The sequence below is a fragment of the Babylonia areolata genome, chromosome 8 (genome assembly GCF_041734735.1).
Source record: "Babylonia areolata isolate BAREFJ2019XMU chromosome 8, ASM4173473v1, whole genome shotgun sequence".
In the NCBI taxonomy this organism is placed as follows: Eukaryota; Metazoa; Mollusca; class Gastropoda; order Neogastropoda; family Buccinidae; genus Babylonia; species Babylonia areolata.
The window spans coordinates 5,345,922-5,369,225 of NC_134883.1; the positions used below are offsets into that span (position 1 = coordinate 5,345,922).

A 23,304-nucleotide genomic window follows, 5' to 3' on the forward strand; every position below is an offset into this window, starting at 1 on the left:
GCAAGCAATAAAAGTGTTACCAGCTACAAATCCCACACTTCATATTCAGCCACTATTATCACTGACTTCAAATTTAGTTATTGGGAAAAACACAATTGTATGGGGGAAAAAAGAACAAATACAAAAAAGCATCCCCGTTTCTGACCTGACTTCCCGGGCCAGCCATGTCCTTAAAAGAATACACGGAAATTGTCTCCCATTGTTGTGTCCACTACATCATCACGTCATTGGAAAACGAAGTAGTTATTTTTGAGGAACCGAAGACTGAGGTGATAGTTGTCCTCACGCCACCCCTCTACCTCTCCCTCACTCTTCACGGCACACACACACACACACACACACACACACACACACGCACACCGGAGCGCGCGCGCGTGCATACACACACACACACACACACAACCATTACATGGGCTGAGACTGGACTTTCCAAGGAAAGTTCCGTCTGTGAAATCGATGACTCACAATCATACGGCAGGAAAACGTTCGACCACCTGACTCGCTCAGCTGGGCTTATATTAAGGGTTTGCTTCGACAGTCGTTGCCCACAACAACGACACCCATTGGGACAACGATTCCCTCCTGCCTACGGCTGCGACACCAAACGGACCACAGCATTGAACACCTGTCTACCTCCGACAAAAGACAGCTGCGGACATCTGTCCAGAACAACGTGGCCCATAGGTCGTTAAACTCCACTTTGTCGACAGCACGCCCAGTGCGCAAGATTGTGTGTGTGCTGTCTCATCCAGGAACGGGTTTGACGGTTCAAAAGAAATGGTAACAGCCTTGCGACTGAGTTGGACGCGGTGTGCACAAATTTCTGGTTCATTTCGTAGTTTTGTTTTTGTTTTTGTTTTGGATTGTTGGTCAGTTCGTTATATTTTATTTTCATTTATTCATGTACCTATTTATTCAATGATTTAATGTTAAAGCGCCTCTTTAGCATTATATTCCCATCATAACGACTGAACACGAGTAATCCGTCATCAGCGTCCGGTGTTTACAAAGAAAGCTTCCATAAATGGTAATTGCTTTTATTAATTCATGTATATATATATATATATATATTCCTTCTATGTCTGTCTGTCTGTCTGCCTTTGTTTCTGTCCTGTCTGCCTGACTATCTGTCTCTCTGTCCGTCTGTCTATCTGTCTGTCTGTCCTTCTCTCTGTTCCTTTACAGGTTCTGACTGTTTCCCTACACACACACACACACACACACACTCTCTCTCTCTCTCTCTCTCTCTCTCTCTGTCTGTCTGTTTCCCTCTCTGTCTCTTTGTCTCTCCGTATTTAAACACTATTCTAATTTCAAACATACCATAATGTTATTACAATATCCGCGTGGGAGTTTCTGTCCGTGTCTCTTACTATCTGCCCACCCACCCCCACTCCCCCTCCACTCCCATCCCCCACTACTGTGTGTGTGTGTGTGTGTGTGTGTGTGTGTGTGTGTGTGTGTGTGTGTGTGTGTGTGTGTTGTATGCGTGCGTGTGTGTGTGTGTGTGTTCGTTCGTTCGTTCTTTTCGATATAGATATGAAACGTTTGTGGATTCATTTCCTATCCTTTGAACAAAAGACTGTTGGAAGTTTGAATGCATTTTGCCTGTGTGTCAAAGTTTTATACATTAAGTTTCGAAAGTGAATCTTTTGCTGAAACGAGCATTTCATCAAATTGATGATTCGTAAAAATGTTCAGTAGTAACTGTTAGGAAGCGTTCAGTGACGGGGGATCTGGGGTTGAAAACTTCAGATTTGAAAACTTAAACTTACGGAGGTCACATAAAACGATCGTACTTGTTTATTTTGTTTTGAATTGTTTTAAACTGATATTTTTGTTTATTTTGTTTTTGTTCTTAAAATGCTGAGGTCAGTTTCCTTTCATGAGGATTGATCCCAGACTAGGTTAATTGCATGTAAGAAATTTTGCCTATATGTTTTGGAGTCATCTGAACATTCAGCCCACGCCGCCCGTTTCGTCATGATTTATCGTCATCGCAAAAAGAATAAATGAAAAACGGGATTGTGACAGTGAGCATTGAGACAAAATAGCTTATCAGACGCCAGGGGGTTTTCCTATATGGACTACGCAACCGGATTCGAAACAGTATCTTTTTCCTCATCATGTTTGGCCATATTAACTTCCTAAATCACTATGATATCCCAATTCTGCAACGTATTTTCGGGGTTGGGGAGGCGGGGGTGCGGGAGGGGGGGAGAGTGGGGTTGGGGGGGGGGGGCGGGGGGGTAAGGACATGGCTTAAGCAGGGGAAAACCAGACGAGGAAGAAAGGAATGCATGTTCTTGTGTTAGATAATGTTCTTTCCATCTGCGGTCTGTAAAGCGGGCACGCCAAAACAATGAAATACAGACCCAAATCTACTTTGGAAAGAAACAACTATAAGTATCATCATGTGTTTCTGCCCCATCCAGCTGCGGAGCTTCATTACCATCTCGCCATATACCCAGTTAAAGTAAACCGACTAACGAAACGACTCAAACTTGTTTACAATTTTCTGTTGGCTCTGTCTAATCATCAGCCAAATATGACCGAAAAAGATTGGTCAAGATTGTACCCTACCATTTGTTAACAGCTGCATTGTCGATTCCTCTGATTTCTCAACGGCGACAATTTGGCGAAGCTCGGTTAACTGCTGATTTATAGCCGACGATAAATCAGCAGACCGAAAACAAATCAACTTTTATCAGACTTCCGCTGAATTTTTGCCGACCCGGTGGATCAGCTACAAACCAGCGGGTCTGAGAACCGCCAAAATTGATTGTCGCTGGTCGATGACATATCAGCGGATTGACGACATTTCAGCGGATTGGCGGCATTTCAGCAGTTACGTAGATTTGGGGGAATGTAAACCTCGGGGACCCCCGAAAGCGGAGTATGGCTGCCTACATGGCGGGGTAAAAACGGTCATATACGTAAAAGCCCGCTCGTGTACATACGAGTGAACGTGGGAGTTGCGGCCCACGAACGCAGAAGTAAACCTCGGGGAATATAGGATTTACCCCAATAAGCTCTTAATACAAAAACACACAAGCATGCATTGTCTTTCTTACTTTCTTTCATTATTTCTTCTTCTTTTCTGTCCTTACTCCCCTCCTCATTTTCTTATTTCATTGCTTTCTTCTTCTACTTCTTTTTTTTCTTTTTTTCCCCTTCAGTCCCTGCTTCTTCATAACTTTCTTTCTTCTTCTTTCTTGACTTCTTTTCGTCTTCAACATGATCAACACACAGCAAAACAAGCTGCGACAATTTGGCGTTTACTAAGTAACCGCTGATTTGTCCCTGATAAGCTGAATTGTCGCCAGTTGACCGAGCTCCGCCAAATTATCGCCGGTGACAATTCAGCAGTTAACACTCGTCCTCATTCAGCCACTCATCCACACTTTGTCATAATCTTCAGTGGGATATTCCTTATGCATGTGTACGAATGTTTGTCTTAAACGTGTGTGTGTGTGTGTGTGTGTGTGTGTGTGTGTGTGTGTGTGTGTGTGTGCATGAGCGTAAAATAGTAGTAGTAGTAGTAGTAGTTGCTGTTGTAGTTATCGTGGTCTCAATTTAACGTCTTTCCCCTTCAAGTCATATCAAACGGGTTGAAAAAAAATCATCCATTTACCAATATAACCACATACATATACGTTTGTCTTTCTGTCTGTCTGTGGCCAAATATATCTGAACTGACGGTAATTGTCACAGTTTTCGTTCAATTATCACGTATGTGAAAAGACATGAAATGAAAGCACTACCAATTCTTACAGGCTTCCAGTAAAAACAAGTCCGACGGATGGAGAGAGGCGAAGAAAACGGCGTCCGAATGGCGTCAGATGGTGGTGTCCTTGTACCCCGATATGCACACCACTACCATCTGTGTGCCCCCCGTCATCGTCAACAGGGTACCCTACACCTGGGACACCGTAGCCGGTCAGCCTGTCCTAGTGGTCCAGCAGGTCCAGCAACCTTCCAACACGTCAACCTCACCATCAGCTTCTGTTCCACAGAAGTCCACCGCAGGCCAACCTATCGTTTCCAGTGTTTTACCACCCTGGGTTGATAGAGTAGCATCCGGTTTTATTGACATCGCCTATTCTCGTTTTTGTAACTACATATTCCCTCAAAAATCAGATGGTCATGCAGCAGACGAAGCTTTTTCGAGTCAGAAAGGTGATGTCAGCCAGAACACATCATTGTCAGATGAGGTCTCTTCCCCAGATCAGGTGCAGAAAATGACTGCCCATAATCATCCACAAGCCTCGAACGTGCTGAGTACTCAGTCTCAGAATACGCAGACGACGCTACCTCAGAGTCTGTCGGCGGCGCAGAATTCTTCAACAACACAAGGTTCATCTACATCACAGAATCAGGCACAGTCACAAAACCAGTCAAAGAGTCAGCCACCTTATAGCATGTGGACCTCTCATCCCAGTCCCTATAGCCCTCCCACACCTGTACGTCCCAACAACGTCCGAGATGATTTTACTCAGCAGTATCTCCTGACCAACCTGCAGGCAATGGGCGTTGCTAGAAGAGAAGTGATGTTTATTTTGTCACAACTCAGCTTCACCAATTACCTCAAAGACCTTTCCTGCCCGAAGTCAGCATTCAGGTGGTTTCCTCGCCCTGCAAATCTTGGAAAACAATTCGTCGATGGAGACTTCGACATCCTCATTATTCACCGTCACTATGGGATTCTCATTGGGGAAATTAAATCGGTGGGGATGGTGTCTGGTCAGCTAAATAAGACGGAAGCCCAGCTTGGTGCTGACATCAGCAACCGGATCTGGAGAGCCGTGAAACAGCTGGACAGGTCTGAACAGGTGGTGACTGGCCTGATGCGTGACACCGCACCTGCCGTGATAGTGAGGAAAACTGTCATCTTGCCCTATGTCAGCAGCGCTCAGCTGCTTTCCATCTTGTCTAAGGATTCAGTTCTGACCCAGGTGAGCTTGTCGATTACATGCAGGTATGGCAACGTTTTTTTTGTGTTTTTTTCATGCATTCTTCGTATTTGATATTGTCACGTCTCTCTCTCTCTCTCTCTCTCTCTCTCTCTGTGTTACACACACACACGCATATATATATATATATATAATGATGATGGAAGGTTCCCCGGATCCGAAGATCATTTATCAGGTACGAGGGTCACTCGATGAGTATCTGAACAGAGAAAATCTACAGGAACGACAGAATCACAATTTCTGTCATGCAATATGTGGGGTAATAGTGATGGCCCTCCTGCAAGAAACGTGGCCCTTTCACAGCTTGATTTTCGTGTTATGTTTCAGTTATGACTTGTGCCAGGGAAAATCGTTTAATGGAAGATTGTAAAGTTTGTCACATTGCTTTGTCAAGTAAGCTTCACGAAGAACAACAGTTTTAAACCGTATCAAAGAATTTAAGTTTTGGAAATCAACTGTGGAGGATAATGGCAATTGTGCTCATCCACTAACCATCGCAGCTCCAGAGAAGATTACCTAGGTAAGGTCAATTATTAAGGAGAATCCCCAGTTTGCTTACAATGAATAATGAAGTAAATAAACTTTGCATCGGGAAGTACCTATGTCATGCTTCATGATCATCTGGAAGTTGGGAACCGGCGTGCCTGATGGGGCCCTCATAACATAAATGATGAAGGAAAGAAGGTAAGGGTTTATTATAGCGCGCACGTGCTCCAAACCTTTGATGGAGGAAGATCAAATCATGTTTAGTGCATGGCAACTAGCAACGAGACGGAGGTATGTAAATGTGATCCCGAAACAAAGCAACAGTTTGCAGTCTGGGTCTCCCCGAATGAGAGTCTGCCTGTAAAATTCAAAAGATGCAGAAGTGCAGGCAAATGGTGGTATATTTTCTTTTCAAACCCGGCTATAGTCACAATACCACTTCAGTTCAATACAGTTGGTCACACATCCCCCATATCCCCTCGATGTGTCCCCTTGTGACTGGTTTCTGTTACCTTTGGACAAGTGACAGCTGAGAAGAAGGCAGTTCTAGAGTGTTGAAGACGTTCGAGCATTCTTCGACGGCATTATTTTGAATAAACCTGTTCAGCGCGCTTGGGTGCCATGGGCACGCGGTTTAACTCACTCAGTACGGCCAGTCCTCTCTTCTCCTCTACACAGACCCCTCGGATGTCCAGTGGGTGTCTGAATGACCCAACCTTTAGCTTCCGTCGTCAGAATTGTGGTATTCTTTGTCAACATTCACCTCTTCAGTAGAAGAGCCTTCCGCTTGCAATATTTTGATGATGGTAATTGGTGTGAAACGCTGTTAGCGTCGTCTCTTTCGCCGTTCGTATGGAGAGAGTTAAAAGAATGGGAAAATGCATGAAAGCTGAGGGAGGATACACCAAGAAGCTGAAATTGTCATTTGATGTGTAAGTATGCCCACGTGGCTGCATTCAGATACTTATCGATCGATCCTTTAATATATATCATACACATAATACCATTATGATTATATATATATATATATATATATATATATACACATACATGCATACATACATACATACATACGCACGCAAAGGCACTAAGAATGTTTTTCACGTGTGAACAATTCGTAGCCATCGTTACACCCCCACCCCCAACACACACACACACACACACACACACACACACACACGCAGACAAATAAAAAGCGCCACATTCCTTTCTTCTTCCTCGTTTTCCAGTGAACGGTGAACACAGCTGTGGTGCTCACAACTTGACTGATCATTTCGACAGGCGTTGTGCAAGTGCTTGGGGGCAGCAGATGAAACGGATGCCACGAGACTGTGCGTGTGCAGTGACCAACTTTCTGATCGGGACACTCCTTGGAAAGTGACCCAGGCTGACCTGTCTCACCTGTCCACTTGGTGGCAGCACCGGATGGCTTGCGCCGAGGATAACAGTCTCACTGACCTTTTGTACCTGGACATTGTGGCCAGGTGTGAACTGTACATCAAAATGGGGGTGATGTAGTCTAATGGTGAAAAGAATGCCAATTAATTATTTTATTTTTCTTTTATATCATTGTTGTGCTCATTTGGGGATGGGTGATTTGTACGAGGTGTATTTGTTGTTGGTCGTTGTGTGGGGAGATGATTTCATGCATATATGCGTGGAATGTATGCTAAATTATACACACACAAACAATTCAGAAGCTGCAGATTAGACATTCAGGAGTTGTCAAAATACGGCAAAACGACACCAGTTCATACACCAGAGAGAAGAACGTATCTAAGGATTATAAATGATCAGCAAAGACAGTAGATTTTGCTCCTGGAAGGAAAACAACTTCCCATCAGTGCTGCTTAGCGCTTCCGATCAGTTAGCGCACAGGTAAACAAACTGAGGTATAGAGAAACGAACCAGCCAACAAAGTCCTGAAAGCCTAACACATATTTATATAACCTTTACAGATTTGCAGGACCAGCTACATCCGTGACAGTGCAGTGCAGTGTTCCACCACGTCTGCAGATACGCACACAGGGAGACGCCGTGTCTTTTCTGGGCGAAACGTTCGCTCGCCTGGTCCTGACGCCAGAACAGGTGGGTCTGCTGAACAGAGCACCTCGCCGTGTATACATCAAAGGTCCCCCAGGAACCGGCAAGACCGTGACCCTGGTTCTGATGGGCGTGAAGTGGCTGTTGCAGGGACATGACGTGTACGTGATTAGTGCCAGCTACGAGACCCGAGGTGTGTGTGAACTCATCTGTCACCAGATGCACACAACGGCTGCTCTGTACACCTCAGGAGGTGCGCCTTGTTCCATTGGTAGGGTACAGCTGCTGGCTTTTGACATGACTATCAATGAATGGGAAGAGACAAAGAAGATAGTGGGCGACCTCGCGAAACTGTGCTACATAGGTGGTCCTCATCGTTTTATCATGGACGAGACAATGTTTGCCAAAAAGTAAGTGTGTGTGTGGTGTGTGTGTGTGTGTGTGTGTGTGTGTGTGTGTGTGTGTGTGTGTGTGTGTGTGTGTGTGTGTGTGTTATTGCGTTCTGTGTGTGCGCAAGCGCGCGCGTGTATGTGCATGTGCAATGTAATGTTGTGTACGGGACGTGCGCGCGTGTAGTACTGAATTCCCTGCTTCATTTTCACTCGAACTCATTCCTTATCTCCACAGTTCTGCTCTCATTGACTACTGGAAACTCAACCCAGCACTGGTATACCTGGAGTTATTCCTCACGAATCAGTACATCTGGATGGCTGGGGTCACCAATCATGCCATGCCTCCTTCCGTGGAGGAAGCCTTCTTCACTACCCCCCTGCGCTGTGCCCCTGCCATTCAACGAGAGGTGCAAGCAGGCCTGGACCGTTGGGCCCTGACTGGAGCCTCCATTAGGTACCTATGTAACGGCATTCCTGCACCTTCTGACGGTCTGCAAGTCATCAGGTGCGTGAGGCAGAAGGGAGTGAGACAGTGAGAAGGCAAGTTAGTAAATGGGTGATAAGTGGAACGTATCAGAATGGCAAGGAAAACGAGCCAGTGAATGATCAAAATGATAACATAGAAATAGGGAAAAAATAAATCCGAAGCGCAGTCAGTACATTCGAATGGAAGGTCACTTCATCAGTGGAGCAGAGTAATGGTGTATAAGTTTAATTTGGTCACAGTCATAATGACAAGTTAATGGGTTGTATCTGCAGGTTGTAGTGTGACAGATTTATTCTTCATAGCATTTCTTCTTCTTCTTCTTCTTCTTCTTCTGCTACTGCTTCTTCTTCTTCTTCTTCTTCAACCATGTGAAGACTGATTAGAACGCCGTGCTGAAAAAAACAACAACAAAAAAACCCAAACAAACAAACAAACAGAAGAGATTCCTTCGGGTCTGTCAGTTGTGTCAAAGCCAGGGCCTCTGTAAATGATTTTTACTGTCCTGTCTGCGAAGTTATCAACCCATCGTTTCTTAGGTGCTTTTTGTTGGTTTGTTGTTGTTGGTGGTGGTGGTGGTGTTGTCGTTGTTTAAAAAAAAAAAATTTATAGTCTTTTTGTCTCTGCCTCACCAGTTCCTAGGAGGCCATTGGATCTTGTTACATGGCCATACCAACGTAGTTTCCTTTTCTTGTCCGATGTTAGCATAGCAGATCATAATATCGTCCTATGTGCTACATTATGGTTCAGCGCACTTGTTCACTGGTGATGTGATCAGTTTATCTGATGGTCAGTATCGTACAATAACACTTCTTTTCCATTGTTTCAGTTCTTCCCAAATCTGCCGTCAGGGTCCATGCCTTGCATGCATACAGGCAGATTGAATATGCCAGTGCATGCGGGAGTCTGATCTTTTGTTTCATGGGAACGTTTTTCTTCCATACCAGTTTAGGTCCTACTCAGCATTAAGACACAATCTAGTCTGCCCCCCCCCCCCCCCCCGAAAATGTTCTGATGCTATGAATCTTTTTTTTTTCCACTTGCCTTCAGACTGACGCATGGCATGGATCATGGTACACGCTCGCCAGTAGACTGCGAGAAATGCGGAGAAAATATCGCTGATCTGTTGCACCGTCAACTCCGTGTTGGAGGAGCAGGTATGTGAAAAAGAAGTTTTCGGTCGTTGACGAACACACTATCATTAGAAAAACAACAACAACAAAACACACAAAAAAGAAAAACACATGAAAACGATTACATGACGAGAGAGAAGGGGGTGGAAAGAGAGAGATAGAGAGAGAGAAACACACATACACACACGCGCGCGCGCGTACAGACACACACACAGAGCGCGCTCAGAACTAAAAAAAAAAAAAAAGAAAAAAAAAGTAGTGTACATCAGCCTTTAGCCACAACACATATACATCCAAGTGGCAAGGGAAAAGGGCGTGGTGTTGTGATGGTGTTGTTCCAAAAATGTTTATGCAGACAGATCACTATATATATGTATATATAGATATATCTTGGATGTAAAAAAAAAAAAAAAAAAAAAAAAAAAAAAAAAAAAATCAAAGAACGGCCTTAACAACGACTTCAGGTTGTTTCAGAGGAGCCGCTTTGCATGACTCGATTCACATTCAAATACTTCATTCTTCATCTGCTTCAAGAATATTTCTTTTTGTCAGTACTCCAGCAGAATCCATAGCTGGGCAAAGAAACGATTGATAGCTCTCTTTTTTTCATTCTGTGTGTGTGTGTGTGTGTGTGTGTTATGATGCAGAAACATTTAAATGAAAACAGCAAAGAAACAAGTGCATAGTAACAAATCAATGTGCTTGTGCTCATCAGCCTATCACAGAGGATCCGGAAGCATGACGTCATCAAGGACACTGACAACAACCTGCCCCGCACCTTTGCAGTACAAAGACGTCTTCATCGTGACGCGAAGCTCAGACCTGCGGGATGACGTCACAGATGACACTGGCAAAGTGGTGACATCAGCCAGTGGCGTGGTTCGCGGCCTACGAAAAGCACGAGTACCCTTGTACGTTCTGGACGCAGCCGCCCAACATAACAGAACGAAATGTCAGAGCATCGTGTCTGGCATGGGCGTAGCGAGATTTGACCGTGTGGTGGTGTCATTTTCCACTTTCCTCCAGGGCCTGGAAAGGAAGGTTGTCGTGTGGCTGCCCGGAGAGAACCACCGTCTGTCTGAAGAGTATATCATAGAATCTTCAGAACTACTGGACAGGGTCCATGCCTTGTCACGCTGCACGACTCAGCTGGTCATCGTGGAACTTCCCAAGGTGGTGGAACCAGAACTGGACTGACCGCATTGCAGAGGGGGATCTGCGGGATTTGGGAAAAGCTCTGTGTTTCGATTTTTATGTAGAGCTTGAAAATAACAACATCATTTTGATGTACTATGTTTCCATAACTCAGTTAACGATGCAATGGCTACGAGTATTTTGGTGAACACGTGTATGGATTAGGCGTGGTGTTTTGGTCATTCCTCTACTGACATAAGCTGGGGCTTATAACACACACACACACACACACCATGCAAACACACACCATACAAAGAAATGTCTACGGAAAATGCACGGAATGGAACAAAAGGAACTGACTGTGTTCCTCGTTTCATATCACCATTCTATTGCTTCCCTTGTGCTGGATGTTTTGTGTGGTCTTTCAAACACTGCTGCCACAGTGACACAATACTGTCTAAAACACACGCACACACACAACTGTGCTTGTTATCGTTCTGCTGATACTTATGAAGGTGTGTCAGTTTTGTATCTGGATCAAACGTGTGTCCTGATAATGCTTTATATGTCATAAAGATTTATAACAGGCAAACATGCAGTTCTGCTAAATAAACTGCAAATTCTTTTTTTTCTGGTAATTGATACTGTATAAAATGTATTTTGTCAGGCGTATTTGTGTTCATGACATAATTATGTAAAATGCATTTTATGCTCACGATTCCCTTGCTAAGACTTAACATGCTTTGTACATTCTATTGTGTGTGTGTGTGTGTGTGTGTGTGTGTGTTTCCGATACTTTGCGTTATTGTGCAAGACCTTCCCTTGTTAATACTTCGTGTGATGAATGAATGTTGTGCGTGTACTCACTGCACGTATTTAGAAAGCTACACAAACTTTGTGCTTGTTGTCTCATTTTACTAAAACTTGGTAAGCAATGAACATTTCGAAACAGCTTTCTTTTTTCCACCAATATGTGTAGGTAAACTTTTGCACTTACTGCAGAGGTTTCACTAAAGAAAATATAATTTATCCTCAGTGTTCACCGACTAGTATACCGATATATTACCTGCCTACAGCCACATGAAACAGCTGTCGATTTCTGGCGCATACAGGACACAGGCGCTCAAGGCAATGGCAGAAGCAGCAGAAGAGTTCCAGCTGGATCTGGTCAGAGGAGGAATGAAATTAAATTTCCCTACTCAAACTAGGCGTACAATGGCTCAGTGGTTAAAACATCGACCAGAAAAGTTGACTCAATCCTGAAGTGGCGACCACCCTGGAGGCGTTGGTTCGAACCTGCCGAGAACCAGGAAAAAAAAAAAAAAAAAAGAGTAGGCGGCAATACAATGGTGTAAGGAGTTAAGGGCCGAAACACTGAGGGGGGCTTCTTCTCTGAAGACCTTGTACTGTCCCGTTCTCCCTAGTGTTTCTTGTCACCTGTGTTATATCTTTGTTTTGAGTTACATGTTGTTCAGATGTTTTTTTTCCCGTTCATGCTATTCCTTTATTTGGTTATTGTTTACATTAATAATCATGCTGATAATTGGTTGATTGATTGGTTAACTACGTCTATACCTGATTGTAATAATATGTGATTGATTGATGAACATTTGTTTTTGTACTAATGATAATGATGGTGATCAAGCAAATACCATTACTTTCTCTCACACGCACACACACATACATATATAGTCATATAGATTTCAATTTATTCAACAGATAATTGCCTGCTGTCGCGCGCCATTCTATGGTGCGCAACAACATTAACCGTTATTTCATTATTTCTTTTCCGTTTCTGTTTTGTTTTCATTTGAACACTGATTAGATGTGCGCTTGTGTGTAAACCAATTTTTTTTTCTCATCTTCATCGCGATCCGTTAGTATTATATTGTACATTTTTAACTATACCTTAAGCTGTTTAATGATTCATTCTTTTTCATCATGTTTTTTTTTCTTTCTTTTTTTTATAATTGATTTAAAGACTTTGTGCTTGCTGTTGTACACAAGTTGATGTTGGACGACCTCGCTGGTCTGGAACTTTCCCTATCTTTCAAGGGAAGTCGTGCCTTGGCAGTCGCTGGTCTGGAACTTTCCCTATCTTTCAAGGGAAGTCGTGCCTTGGCAGTTGCTGTTCGATCAGCATACTGGAGGTCATCGTTCATTCTGATCTCCACGTTAGGCTCCATTGATTATGTACGTAACTTCGAAGTATGGTCACTCCTATGTCCTGTCAATTTTTACGTCATATTGTATTGTCGTCATTGACTTTTGATGGGGTGACGGGTTTTTTTGTTGTTTGTTTTTTTTTAAAATAAGGTGGTACACACACAAAAAAGCAACGCTCTAGACGGCTTTTCTGACATTCACCACTCGGGAAGGGGGTAGGGGGAAGGGGGGGGGGGAGAAAGAAAAGAGGACGAAGAAAGAATTCAAAGTGATCAATTCCAGAAGGAGGGGAGCCGAGCGGAGCAATCAGTTTTCCACGACCGAGTTGGTATGAAATTAATAAGGGAAATATGCTTGACTGTTCATTTCTCATTGCCCTTGGGTTACCATTTGTGATGTACTTTACTCTGGTATGTCTGCACCGACTGCATTAAATATACGTACATGTGAATTATTATCATGCTATGTCTACTGATGTACCGAAGTACGGACGTTGTAGAAACAATAGTTGATGGGGTTTGGTCTCTGCATGTTCCATTCTATCCTCCCCATACACTCGCACTCACGACCCATCACTACCAACCTCTTCTACAGTGATCCTTTCATTTATTTATTTTATTTTTTCTTCAGCAGTCAAACCAGTTCCTAAATTACCGGTATCTTCAACGTCCGACGAGAGTCTACAAGAGCTTCAGTGGAGGAAGCCCAATTCCAACAGCGAGTGTTATCTTTTGTTTTCCTGACCTGGTCGTGAGTGTTGTGGGAAAGTTTGGACAATGCATAGAGAAGGCCTCATCTTCGTGGAGGAGGACTGTGTATGAATGTTAATTGTACCAGGCAAGGAACTTGGAACATTTCTTTAATTTTGAAAGAGTTGTCGTTGTATTTTTATTTTTATCTATTTATTTATTTTTGTGTGTGTGTGTGTGTTTTGTTGTTGTTGTTGTTGTTGTTGTTGCTGCTGTTGTAGTTGTTCTTTAAGCGCGGAGAGCAGAAAGGCTCCCGGGACTTAAATTGATTGATAATCTTTTCATCAGTCACCATTCCCTTAGCCTACCCGGGGATAAATACTAAAAATAGATTGGGGTAGGGCAGCATTAAGGCATCCTTTCGGTTAGGGGGGGAGGCGTTCTTTCTGTCAAGATAGTTAGCCCCCCCTCTTGGACCCCATTATTCATCTTGTAAGATTGTGTCCATGCTTGTTTCATGCACCAGTGTGAGTGTCAATAAATGTTTTGAACTGTAAATTCTTTGCCTGTGTTTCTCTTGCAAGACGCTGTTGAGTGTGTTACAACTTTTTCGGACAAATCGAGCTGTGCCTAGGACCTATTCCCTGGAATAGGTTTTGGGTACGTAACACATGCACTCTTTTCTTTAATGACAGAATTAAAAAAAAAGGGTATTACACAAGATATAAGCATTACTGAATGATAATGTTTCACTAAGTTTCACTAAGCACAAGGTACTGTCAATCAATACTGGAGGAGTTGTTCTTGTCCATTGACATGAATATTACAGCTGTACATTTTTGGCATATTGCTTCACTAAGGTCTGTTTCTTCACAGCATGTTTAATCATTAAGCGTATTTCAAGAATTTATATTTTCGGTGGATTCCAATTCACATGTAATCGCATTTGCATTTCGTTTGTTTCCAGCCCACAAAGCGCTCGTCTTCCATACAATCTCAAGTATTCAACAGCTTGATATGTTCCAATATATCCGACAGATTAATTATACATAATTATTGTTTTCCTCCAGTACTTTACCGTTGAAACAGACTTTAGTGTATGCCTGACAATCACTAATCATACAGCGGACAGACACAGACTTCCAACGTATGTTGGCACTCAGCTCCCCAGGTCTGACCTAAAAACCTACTTCCTTCGAAAACAGTAAACCTCTCTTCTTCTATAGTTTATCTAGCTTTCTGTTTAAATCTATTCCTAAGCGGACTTATCTTTCATCTTTCGGATTCATAGCTGTGTATACATGTGAATGGATAGGACGTAAGCGCTTTGATTTGTCTCTACGCGAGATTCAGCGCTGTATGAATACTTTTTTTGTATTAGACTTACGCATGACCTGGAAGGAGATATAGTTGTTTATATATTTACAAGGAATGGCAAAGAGCAGTCACTGTCCTCCAAAACAAAATCAGTTGTTAATTTCCTGTGTTTCCTGGATTCGTGTTGCCTTTGTTTTCAAAGAAAGCAACAGTTCCAGGCGAAATCCGTTTCAAAATCTCAGTTACCAATGATTCATCAATGAAAACTGAATGATCACTTCCTCCGGAACTTGGCTCGTCAGAAGGCACCACAACAGTTTGCTGGACATCAGTCGAAACGCTAGCTGAAGCACCGCCTGAGAGACCTGAAATACAGCCAGAAAGATTCGAAAAACTCGGACTTGAATCATCGGTGTCCGTTCCCATGTTGCATCTAGCTTTGAACGAGTTTGGTGCTGCCATCGGTAGATTGCAGAAGAGATCTTAGGGCATCTGCAGAAAGCTGTCCTGTTGTAAGAAATACGGCCATGGTTCCTTCTTGGCCACTGGCTGTGGACAGGTCTGGAAGCGTCACTCTCCCGTGTGAACGACTCTCTAACGCAGATGAATCACTGGATGGTCGCATCTCAAGAGCCGAAGGCTGAAGAACCACACCCTGGGGCAACTCTGTTTGCTGCGCTGACCTCTTGCGTGACGGCGATCGACTTGCGTCCCCTTGCCCACCCTCCCTGATGTTTCTGGCAGAGTCCCCTTGTCCAGTCTCCTGGCTGTTCATGGCAGTGTTCACAGAGCACCCAACACCTTCACTGCTGACGATGTTCAAACCACTGGCCGAAGATGGAAAATGCGACGACGCGCGACGTTCTGATGCCGTCGCTGTGGAGGAAGGATGACACTGCCTGGTCATACTGTGGCGGATCCTGGGACATGCATATCCAGTAGGGAGGGGGTGGGTCCTCCTCCGGTATGCTAACCTCGGGGGCTGCCTCGTTCTCTGAAACATAACATTTCGGAATATTGCAGGAGAAGAGAAGAAGCAGCATCAACAACACATTCTAAAAGAATATGAGTCGGAATGGTGGTCGTCTCGTCCTCAAAATAAGAATTTTCTAGACATCAGGAGGAAGAAAAAATGAACAAGTAAATCATCACAAGAAAGTGGGGAGGTGGGGGAGAGAAAGGCACGGGGATACAGTGGAGAGACATACAAAGGAAAATGTCACTACCTTCAACACCGTGAACTGAACATAAAAAATCAATAATAACATCATCATCACCACCATCATATAACGACAAAAACAAACGAGTACCGAGCAAACTAGGTAAATAAAAATAGAGCATTCACACGTGCGCACGTTCAAGCACACACACGCAAACACACACACACACACACACACACACACACACGCTCTCTATCTCAGGCACACACACAAACACACACACACACACAACCGAACATAGTTTATCCATACAACAACCATGTACCACACACAGACACTCTCACTTCCCTCACACGACGAAACGTTTATGATCCAACTTTTCAGAAATCAGTGTGGCGTGTCAAGGGACACGATGTGCCTAGTTTAAGTTAAAGGTGACCTACAGTTTCGTCTTACTTGGTCTGATACAAACACATATGCATCGTACAATTTTCATAATCGTAGCCAGCCAGCTAACAGAGACTGTTTTATACCAGCCACAATGGCAAAGAGTTAACGTTGCGGAGCGGACGACTGGGAGGACGCGGGTTCGAGCACATTCAGAGTTTTGGTGGTGGTGGTTGTTTTTGCCCGTGGTTGGCTCCTACACAGAGTTGTGTGTGCTGCTGGCTCAGACGGGTACATTTGTATTTGTATTTCTTTTTATCACAACAGATTTCTCTCAAGTGTGAAATTCGGGCTGCTCTCCCCAGGGAAAGCGTGTCGCTACACTACAGCGCCACCCATTTTTTGTATTTTTTCCTGCGTGCAGTTTTTTTCGTTTTCCTACAGAAGTTTTCTACAGAATTTTGCCAGGAACAACCCATTTGTTGCCGTAGGTTCTTTTACGTGCGCTAAGTGCATGCTGCACACGGGACCTCGGTTTATCGTCTCATCCGAACGACTACGGAGACATTGGTGCCACACAGTCGGGGATCATCCGCTGACTTCATGGATGTGCTTGAGAGTGTTGCTCAAATTTCCTGACCAGCACTCATTGGGTGTGTTGCTCAAATTTCCTTACCAGCACTGCATGCGTTTGTATCTTTCAGGCCTGGTTGACACCGGGATATATTATGAAAGGAAGCGTAGAGAACAACTTGTCAAGTGGCACAGAGGCACAGACACACCTCTGTCACCCCATGTTAGCAAGCCTTTCCATTTTTTTCTCTCTCTCAATCAGAAAAATCCAGACAAAAAAGCGTAACATCACAGCAGCAGTAGTCTACTACTACCACTACTATTACTACTACTCTCTCTGGTCTCTCTCGCATATACAAGCAAACATAAACAGAAACAATTTTTTTAAAGTAAACAATCAACCTCTCTCTCTCTCTCTCTTCTTCCTTTCGCCTGATATCACTTTTAGTATACAGACGTTAAACTGAAGAACGCACACACACACACACACACACACACACACACACACACACACACACAGATGTTTTTAGCCCCAGTGTGGCCTCCGCGCTCGGCTGAGCCGCAAGGAACAAATCAATAGATATTTACAATATTTATGGAATACGACTGCCTGAACTTCATCTTCATGATGAAAATGAAAACTGCTGCTGCTGCCACTGCTGCTTCTACCACACCACTTCTTCCACTGCCACTACAGTTGATGGTGCTGCTGCTGTTACTAGTACTGCTACTGCTGTTGCGGCTACTATTCTACTACTGCTGCTTCTACCGCCATTACTACTACTACTATTACTACCCACCTGCAGCCGGGGACGGACGAGTTGGTTTGGCAGTGCTGGTGGCCACTCTCAGTCGAACGTAAATGCAAAACGCCAACACCACAAGCGAACCAGTGATCACAAATCCGAACACCATGCCACTCGTTCTGCCAGCATCAGAATCACAATAATCATTATCATCGTCGTCGTCGTCGTTATCACCATCCTATATTAATTTATTTTCCTTTAAACGTGAATTTTCTGCAAAATTGCGCCAGGGACAACTCTTGTGCGGTATCTAACATGCACACCAATCTCAGTTCAACGTCTTATCCGAAAGACTGGTATCCAAATATGAACATCTAGCTCAGAGGGGATCAAAATTCCCGATCGTTGCGTGAATCGAACCCGGGACCGTATCTTCCTAACTGGGAGCTTTTATCTACTAGGCCACTACTCCACTTTGATCAACAGATTAAGTTGGTGGGACAATCAACGCAAGAAACAGGTACCACAGCGCTCACTTGCCTTCATTTAGAGTTGCTCAACTATTTTATTCGTGCTGCGAAAAGGTACTGGGGATTTTTTTTTCAGATTTCTTAAAACCCCTTCATTGAAAAAAAAAAGAAAAAGAAAAACAGTAGAAAGTGGTGTTTCAAGTCATCAAACAATACCCAAAACGAAAAAGCCTAAAAGTAAAACTAAGAAACTGATTTGAAGATATACCACTCTAGATTTACTGTGTGAATTTTCAGCCTTCAAGAGATATTTCTCTTCTTGTGATGACGTCATCAATGATGTCACTATGCACGTACGCGATGCGTTCTACGGCACTCAAGGAGTTTTGAAAATAAATAGCACCAAAAGAAAAAACAAAAAAACAAAAAACCAACAAACAAAAAAACAAAAAATCAATACGTTACTGTGTTACAAAAATGCATGAAGACACTACACTTTATTCAACTTTCGACAGGTACTTTGACATCGAACAACAGAGCAGAACACACACACACACACACACACACACACACACAGAGCACAGCTCAAACGATTAAACAGGGAAAAAACGTGTTTTAAAAAACACCCACTCCTATTTTAACTAGTATTCAATCACTTACAGAGTACTTCCATCACAACACTTCTCCCTCTGCTGGTCGTCTCGGCAACAGCCATGATCGCACCACGTGACCTCCGTGTACGTTCTGTTGTCTTCGCCTCTCACTACCCTGCAGCTCTTGCCCTCTGAAAGAAACCTGGTAACTTGGAGAAATATAAAGCACAGATAAAGAGAAGAAAGACAGGGGAAAAGGGGGGGAAATAAAGCACAGATAACAAGAAGAAAGACAGGAAAAAAAGGGGGGAAATAAAGCACAGATAACGAGAAGAAAGGAAAAAAAGGGGGGAAATAAAGCACAGATAACAAGAAGAAAGACAGGAAAAAAAGGGGGGAAATAAAGCACAGATAACGAGAAGAAAGGAAAAAAAGGGGGGAAATAAAGCACAGATAACAAGAAGAAAGACAGGAAAAAAAGGGGGGAAATAAAGCACAGATAACGAGAAGAAAGGAAAAAAAGGGAAATAAAGCACAGATAACAAGAAAGACAGGAAAAAAAGGGGGAAAATAAAGCACAGATAACGAGAAGAAAGACAGGAAAAAAAGGGAAATAAAGCACAGATAACGAGAAGAAAGACAGGGAAAAAAGGGGGGAAATAAAGCACAGATAACGAGAGGAAAGACAGGGAAAAAAAGGGGGGGAATAAAGCACAGATAACGAGAAGAAAGATCGGAAAAAAGGGGAAATAAAGCACAGATAACGAGAAGAAAGACTGGGGAAAAAGGGGAAAATAAAGCACAGATAACGAGAAGAAAGACAGGGAAAAAAGGGGGAAGATAAAGCACAGATAATGAGAAGAAAGACAGGAAAAAAAGGGGTGAAATAAAGCACAGATAACGAGAAGAAAGACAGGGAAAAAAGGGGGGAAGATAAAGCACAGATAACCAGAAGAAAGATAGGACAAAAAGGGGAAAATAAAGCACAGATAACGAGAAGACAGGAAAAAAGGGGGGAAATAAAGCACAGATAACAAGAAGAAAGACAGGGAAAAAAAGGGGGAAAATAAAGCACAGATAACGAGAAGAAAGACAGGAAATAAAGGGAAATAAAGCACAGATAACGAGAAGAAAGACAGGAAAAAAAGGGGGGAAATAAAGCACAGATAACGAGAAGAAAGACAGGAAAAAAAGGGAAATAAAGCACAGATAACGAGAAGAAAGACAGGAAAAAGGGGGGGAAATAAAGCACAGATAACGAGAAGAAAGACAGGAAAAAAGGGAAATAAAGCACAGATAACGAGAAGAAAGACAGGAAAAAAGGGGGGAAATAAAGCACAGATAACGAGAAGAAAGACAGGAAAAAAAGGAAAATAAAGCACAGATAACGAGAAGAAAGACAGAAGGGAAAAAGGGCAAAATAAAGCACAGATAACGAGAAGATAGACCGGAAAAAAAGGGGAAATAAAGCACAGATAACGAGAAGAAAGACTGGGGGAAAAGGGGAAAATAAAGCACAGATAACGAGAAGAAAGACAGGGAAAAAAGGGGGAAGATAAAGCACAGATAATGAGAAGAAAGACAGGAAAAAAGGGGTGAAATAAAGCACAGATAACGAGAAGAAAGACAGGGGAAAAAATGGGGAAATAAAGCACAGATAACGAGAGGAAAGACAAGGGAAAAAAGGGGGGGGGAATAAAGCACAGATAACGAGAAGAAAGATCGGAAAAAAGGGGAAATAAAGCACAGATAACGAGAAGAAAGACTGGGGAAAAAGGGGAAAATAAAGCACAGATAACGAGAAGAAAGACAGGGAAAAAAGGGGGAAGATAAAGCACAGATAATGAGAAGAAAGACAGGAAAAAAGGGGTGAAATAAAGCACAGATAACGAGAAGAAAGACAGGGAAAAAAGGGGGGAAGATAAAGCACAGATAACGAGAAGAAAGATAGGACAAAAAGGGGGAAATAAAGCACAGATAACGAGAAGACAGGAAAAAAAGGGGAAAGATAAAGCACAGATAACGAGAAGATAGACAGGAAAAAAAAGGGGGAAATAAAGCACAGATAACGAGAAGAAAGACAGGAGGGAAAAAGGGCAAAATAAATCACAGATAACGAGAAGAAAGACAGGAAAAAAGGGGAAAATAAAGCACAGATAACAAGAAGAAATACAGGAAAAAAGGAGGAAATAAAGCACAGATAACGAGAAGAAAGACAGGAAAAAAGGGGGAAATAAAGAACAGATAACGAGAAGAAAGGCAGGAGGGAAAAAAGGGGAAAATAAAGCACAGATAACGAGAAGAAAGACAGGAAAAAAGGGGAAAATAAAGCACAGATAACAAGAAGAAATACAGGAAAAAAAGGAGGAAATAAAGCACAGATAACGAGAAGAAAGACAGGAAAAAAGGGGGAAATAAAGCACAGATAACGAGAAGAAAGGCAGGAGGGAAAAAGGGCAAAATAAATCACAGATAACGAGAAGAAAGACAGGAAAAATGGGGGAAAAAAAGCACAGATAACGAGAAGAAAGACAGGGGAAAAAAGGGGGAAAATAAATCACAGATAACGAGAAGAAAGACAGGGGAAAAAAGGGGGAAATAAAGCACAGATAACGAGAAGAAAGACAGGGGGAAAATAAAGCACAGATAACGAGAAGACAGACAGGTGAAAAGAGGAAAATAAAGCACAGATAACGAGAAGACAGGGGAACAAATTGAAAATAAAGCACAGATAACGAAGAGAAAGACAGGGGAAAAAAGGGGAAATAAAGCACAGATAACGAGAAGAAAGACAGGAAAAAAGGAGGAAATAAAGCACAGATAACGAGAAGAAAGACAAGAAAAAAAAGGGGGAAATAAAGCACAGATAACGAGAAGAAACACAGGAAAAAAGGGGGAAATAAAGCACAGATAACGAGAAGAAAGACAGGGAAAAGGGGGGAAATAAAGCACAGATAACGAGAAGACAGGGGGAAAAATTGAAAATAAAGCACAGATAACGAAGAGAAAGACAGGGAAAAAAGGGGAAATAAAGCACAGATAACGAGAAGAAAGGAAAAAAGGGGGAATAAAGCACAGATAACGAGAAGAAAGACAGGTAAAAAGGGGGAAAATAAAGCACAGATAACGAGAAGACAGGGGGAAAATGGAAAATAAAGCACAGATAACGAGAAGAAAGACAGGAAAAAGGGGGAAATAAAGCACAGATAACGAAAAGAAAGACAGAGAAAATGGGGAACATAAAGCACAAAAAGTGTATACACATGATAAACAGATAGCTAGCTCATTATTCATTGGTCTCGTCGATAAATCGTCAAAAACGTGACCCCCTCAACTGTTTGGTTTTTTTTTTCGATCTGAGTAAACTGCTCTGTCCCACGTCGTCCCTCGCCTGTCCTTCAAGGTGTCCTTCCAGGTGACAGACTCCTATCACCCCCCAAAAAGGATTACTGTGATCAACAGAGGGGAAAAGAGTAACAGTATAAAAGAATAGCATGTTTCGCGTAAGACAATGCTAACTAAAATACACTGTGACTTCTTACCTTCAAAACGGGATGACGAAACACAGGATGAGAAAACCAGCATCAGAAACGCGAACGGTGGTACAGCTATCCACGAGCACTTCATTTTGTAGCGGGGAGATCAGTTAAGTTTCCGTGGTGGATGTTCACGCTGTACACAGTGTGAAGTGAACGATGATGGTAATCAGATCAAATAAAATCAAACTTTGATAGAATACTGACTGCACACAGTGTGAAGTGAACGATGATGGTAATCAAATAAAATAAAATTTTAATAGAATACAGACTGTACACAGTGTGAAGTGAACGGTGATGGTAATCAGATCAAATAAAATCAAACTTTAATAGAATGACAGCAATACGAGAGAAAAAAAAAGTGCGTACTCTTTGTCTCGGCTGTACTCAGGGCTGCTTTCAATTTAAATGACTTAAAACTGCCACCTCTCTCTCTCTGTCTGAAACTTATCCACTCGATATCGGCACTTCAATCATTCTGTAGTTTTCTTTTTTCCCCGTTAAATCTTCTGGATCCGTGTCTTCAACAAAATCAATAACTGCTTACTACCAAAGGAAAACAAAGAAAGCAGTCAAAGCAACAACTAAACATTCGCAGTGACGAAAGAAAACCGCAACGTGAAGTCAGTCGTTGCATTAAGTGCGACGATCACCACCACTGACAGCGAGCGAAATGACACGCTACCCACAGCACGAATGAAAGATAAACCTCGCCGTCTTTATGCTTCACTGGGCACGACTTTGTGGGTATCCTTCAGCTGACCTTAGGTCAGCGGTAGCAGGCCGACGTGATTCAAATGTCGGTGATAGTGATACAGATCTGGTTACAGGCAGATGGAATACAACAAATGACACCGTGGATAATGTTTCTTCTCCCCCCCCCCCCACCCCCACTTTTTTTTCTTTCTACTTTCTTTCCTTTAAAATGCTCTCTAAAAGCGAGACAGTGCCTTGCACGGTTTAACCATCACAAAACGAATCTTCGGTTAAACCAAATTTTAACCATCAAATTTAACGTATTT

At 42.8% G+C, this 23,304-nt stretch overlaps 2 protein-coding genes across 6 annotated transcripts; one reads left to right on the plus strand and one right to left on the minus strand.

Moving 5' to 3' along the window:
* Nucleotides 1–575: 575 nt before the first annotated feature.
* On the plus strand, nucleotides 576–15,060 carry LOC143284478 (uncharacterized). Of its 2 annotated transcripts, none has more exons than XM_076591154.1 (7): nucleotides 576–1,027; nucleotides 3,777–4,955; nucleotides 6,741–6,943; nucleotides 7,418–7,912; nucleotides 8,130–8,399; nucleotides 9,429–9,535; nucleotides 10,227–15,060. In XM_076591154.1, exons 1-7 carry the CDS (start codon nucleotides 1,025–1,027, stop codon nucleotides 10,706–10,708), a joined length of 2,739 nt encoding a protein of 912 aa, XP_076447269.1. In that variant the 5' UTR covers nucleotides 576–1,024; the 3' UTR covers nucleotides 10,709–15,060. The 2 variants fall into 2 exon arrangements, with proteins under 2 accessions (XP_076447269.1, XP_076447271.1); XM_076591156.1 differs by having other exon boundaries at nucleotides 576–780.
* LOC143284479 (uncharacterized) lies at nucleotides 13,697–22,972 on the minus strand. 4 transcript variants are annotated; one of them, XM_076591159.1, is made up of 6 exons: nucleotides 22,724–22,972; nucleotides 22,652–22,691; nucleotides 22,289–22,418; nucleotides 18,814–18,955; nucleotides 17,738–17,862; nucleotides 13,697–15,811 (listed from the first exon to the last, which is right to left on the minus strand). In XM_076591159.1, the coding sequence occupies exons 3-6, from the start codon at nucleotides 22,371–22,373 to the stop codon at nucleotides 15,621–15,623; spliced, it is 543 nt and encodes a 180-aa protein (XP_076447274.1). In that variant the 5' UTR covers nucleotides 22,374–22,418; nucleotides 22,652–22,691; nucleotides 22,724–22,972; the 3' UTR covers nucleotides 13,697–15,620. The 4 variants fall into 4 exon arrangements, with proteins under 4 accessions (XP_076447274.1, XP_076447273.1, XP_076447272.1 ...); XM_076591158.1 differs by having other exon boundaries at nucleotides 22,652–22,972; XM_076591157.1 differs by having other exon boundaries at nucleotides 22,289–22,972.
* Nucleotides 22,973–23,304: the final 332 nt, after the last annotated feature.

Bases quoted from the DNA above. Each gene is read 5' to 3' on its own strand.
- LOC143284478 (XM_076591154.1), top strand. The intron at 4,956-6,740 runs GTGAGCTTGTCG...TCATTTCGACAG, and splicing joins AGGATTCAGTTCTGACCCAG to GCGTTGTGCAAGTGCTTGGG. The intron at 9,536-10,226 runs GTATGTGAAAAA...TGTGCTCATCAG, and splicing joins ACTCCGTGTTGGAGGAGCAG to CCTATCACAGAGGATCCGGA.
- LOC143284479 (XM_076591159.1), bottom strand. From the start codon at position 22,373: ATGAAGTGCTCGTGGATAGCTGTACCACCGTTCGCGTTTCTGATGCTG. The intron at 17,863-18,813 runs GTAAGTGATTGA...TGATGCTGGCAG, and splicing joins TGTTGTGATGGAAGTACTCT to AACGAGTGGCATGGTGTTCG. The intron at 15,812-17,737 runs GTGGGTAGTAAT...GTTATGTTTCAG, and splicing joins TCGTCCGTCCCCGGCTGCAG to AGAACGAGGCAGCCCCCGAG.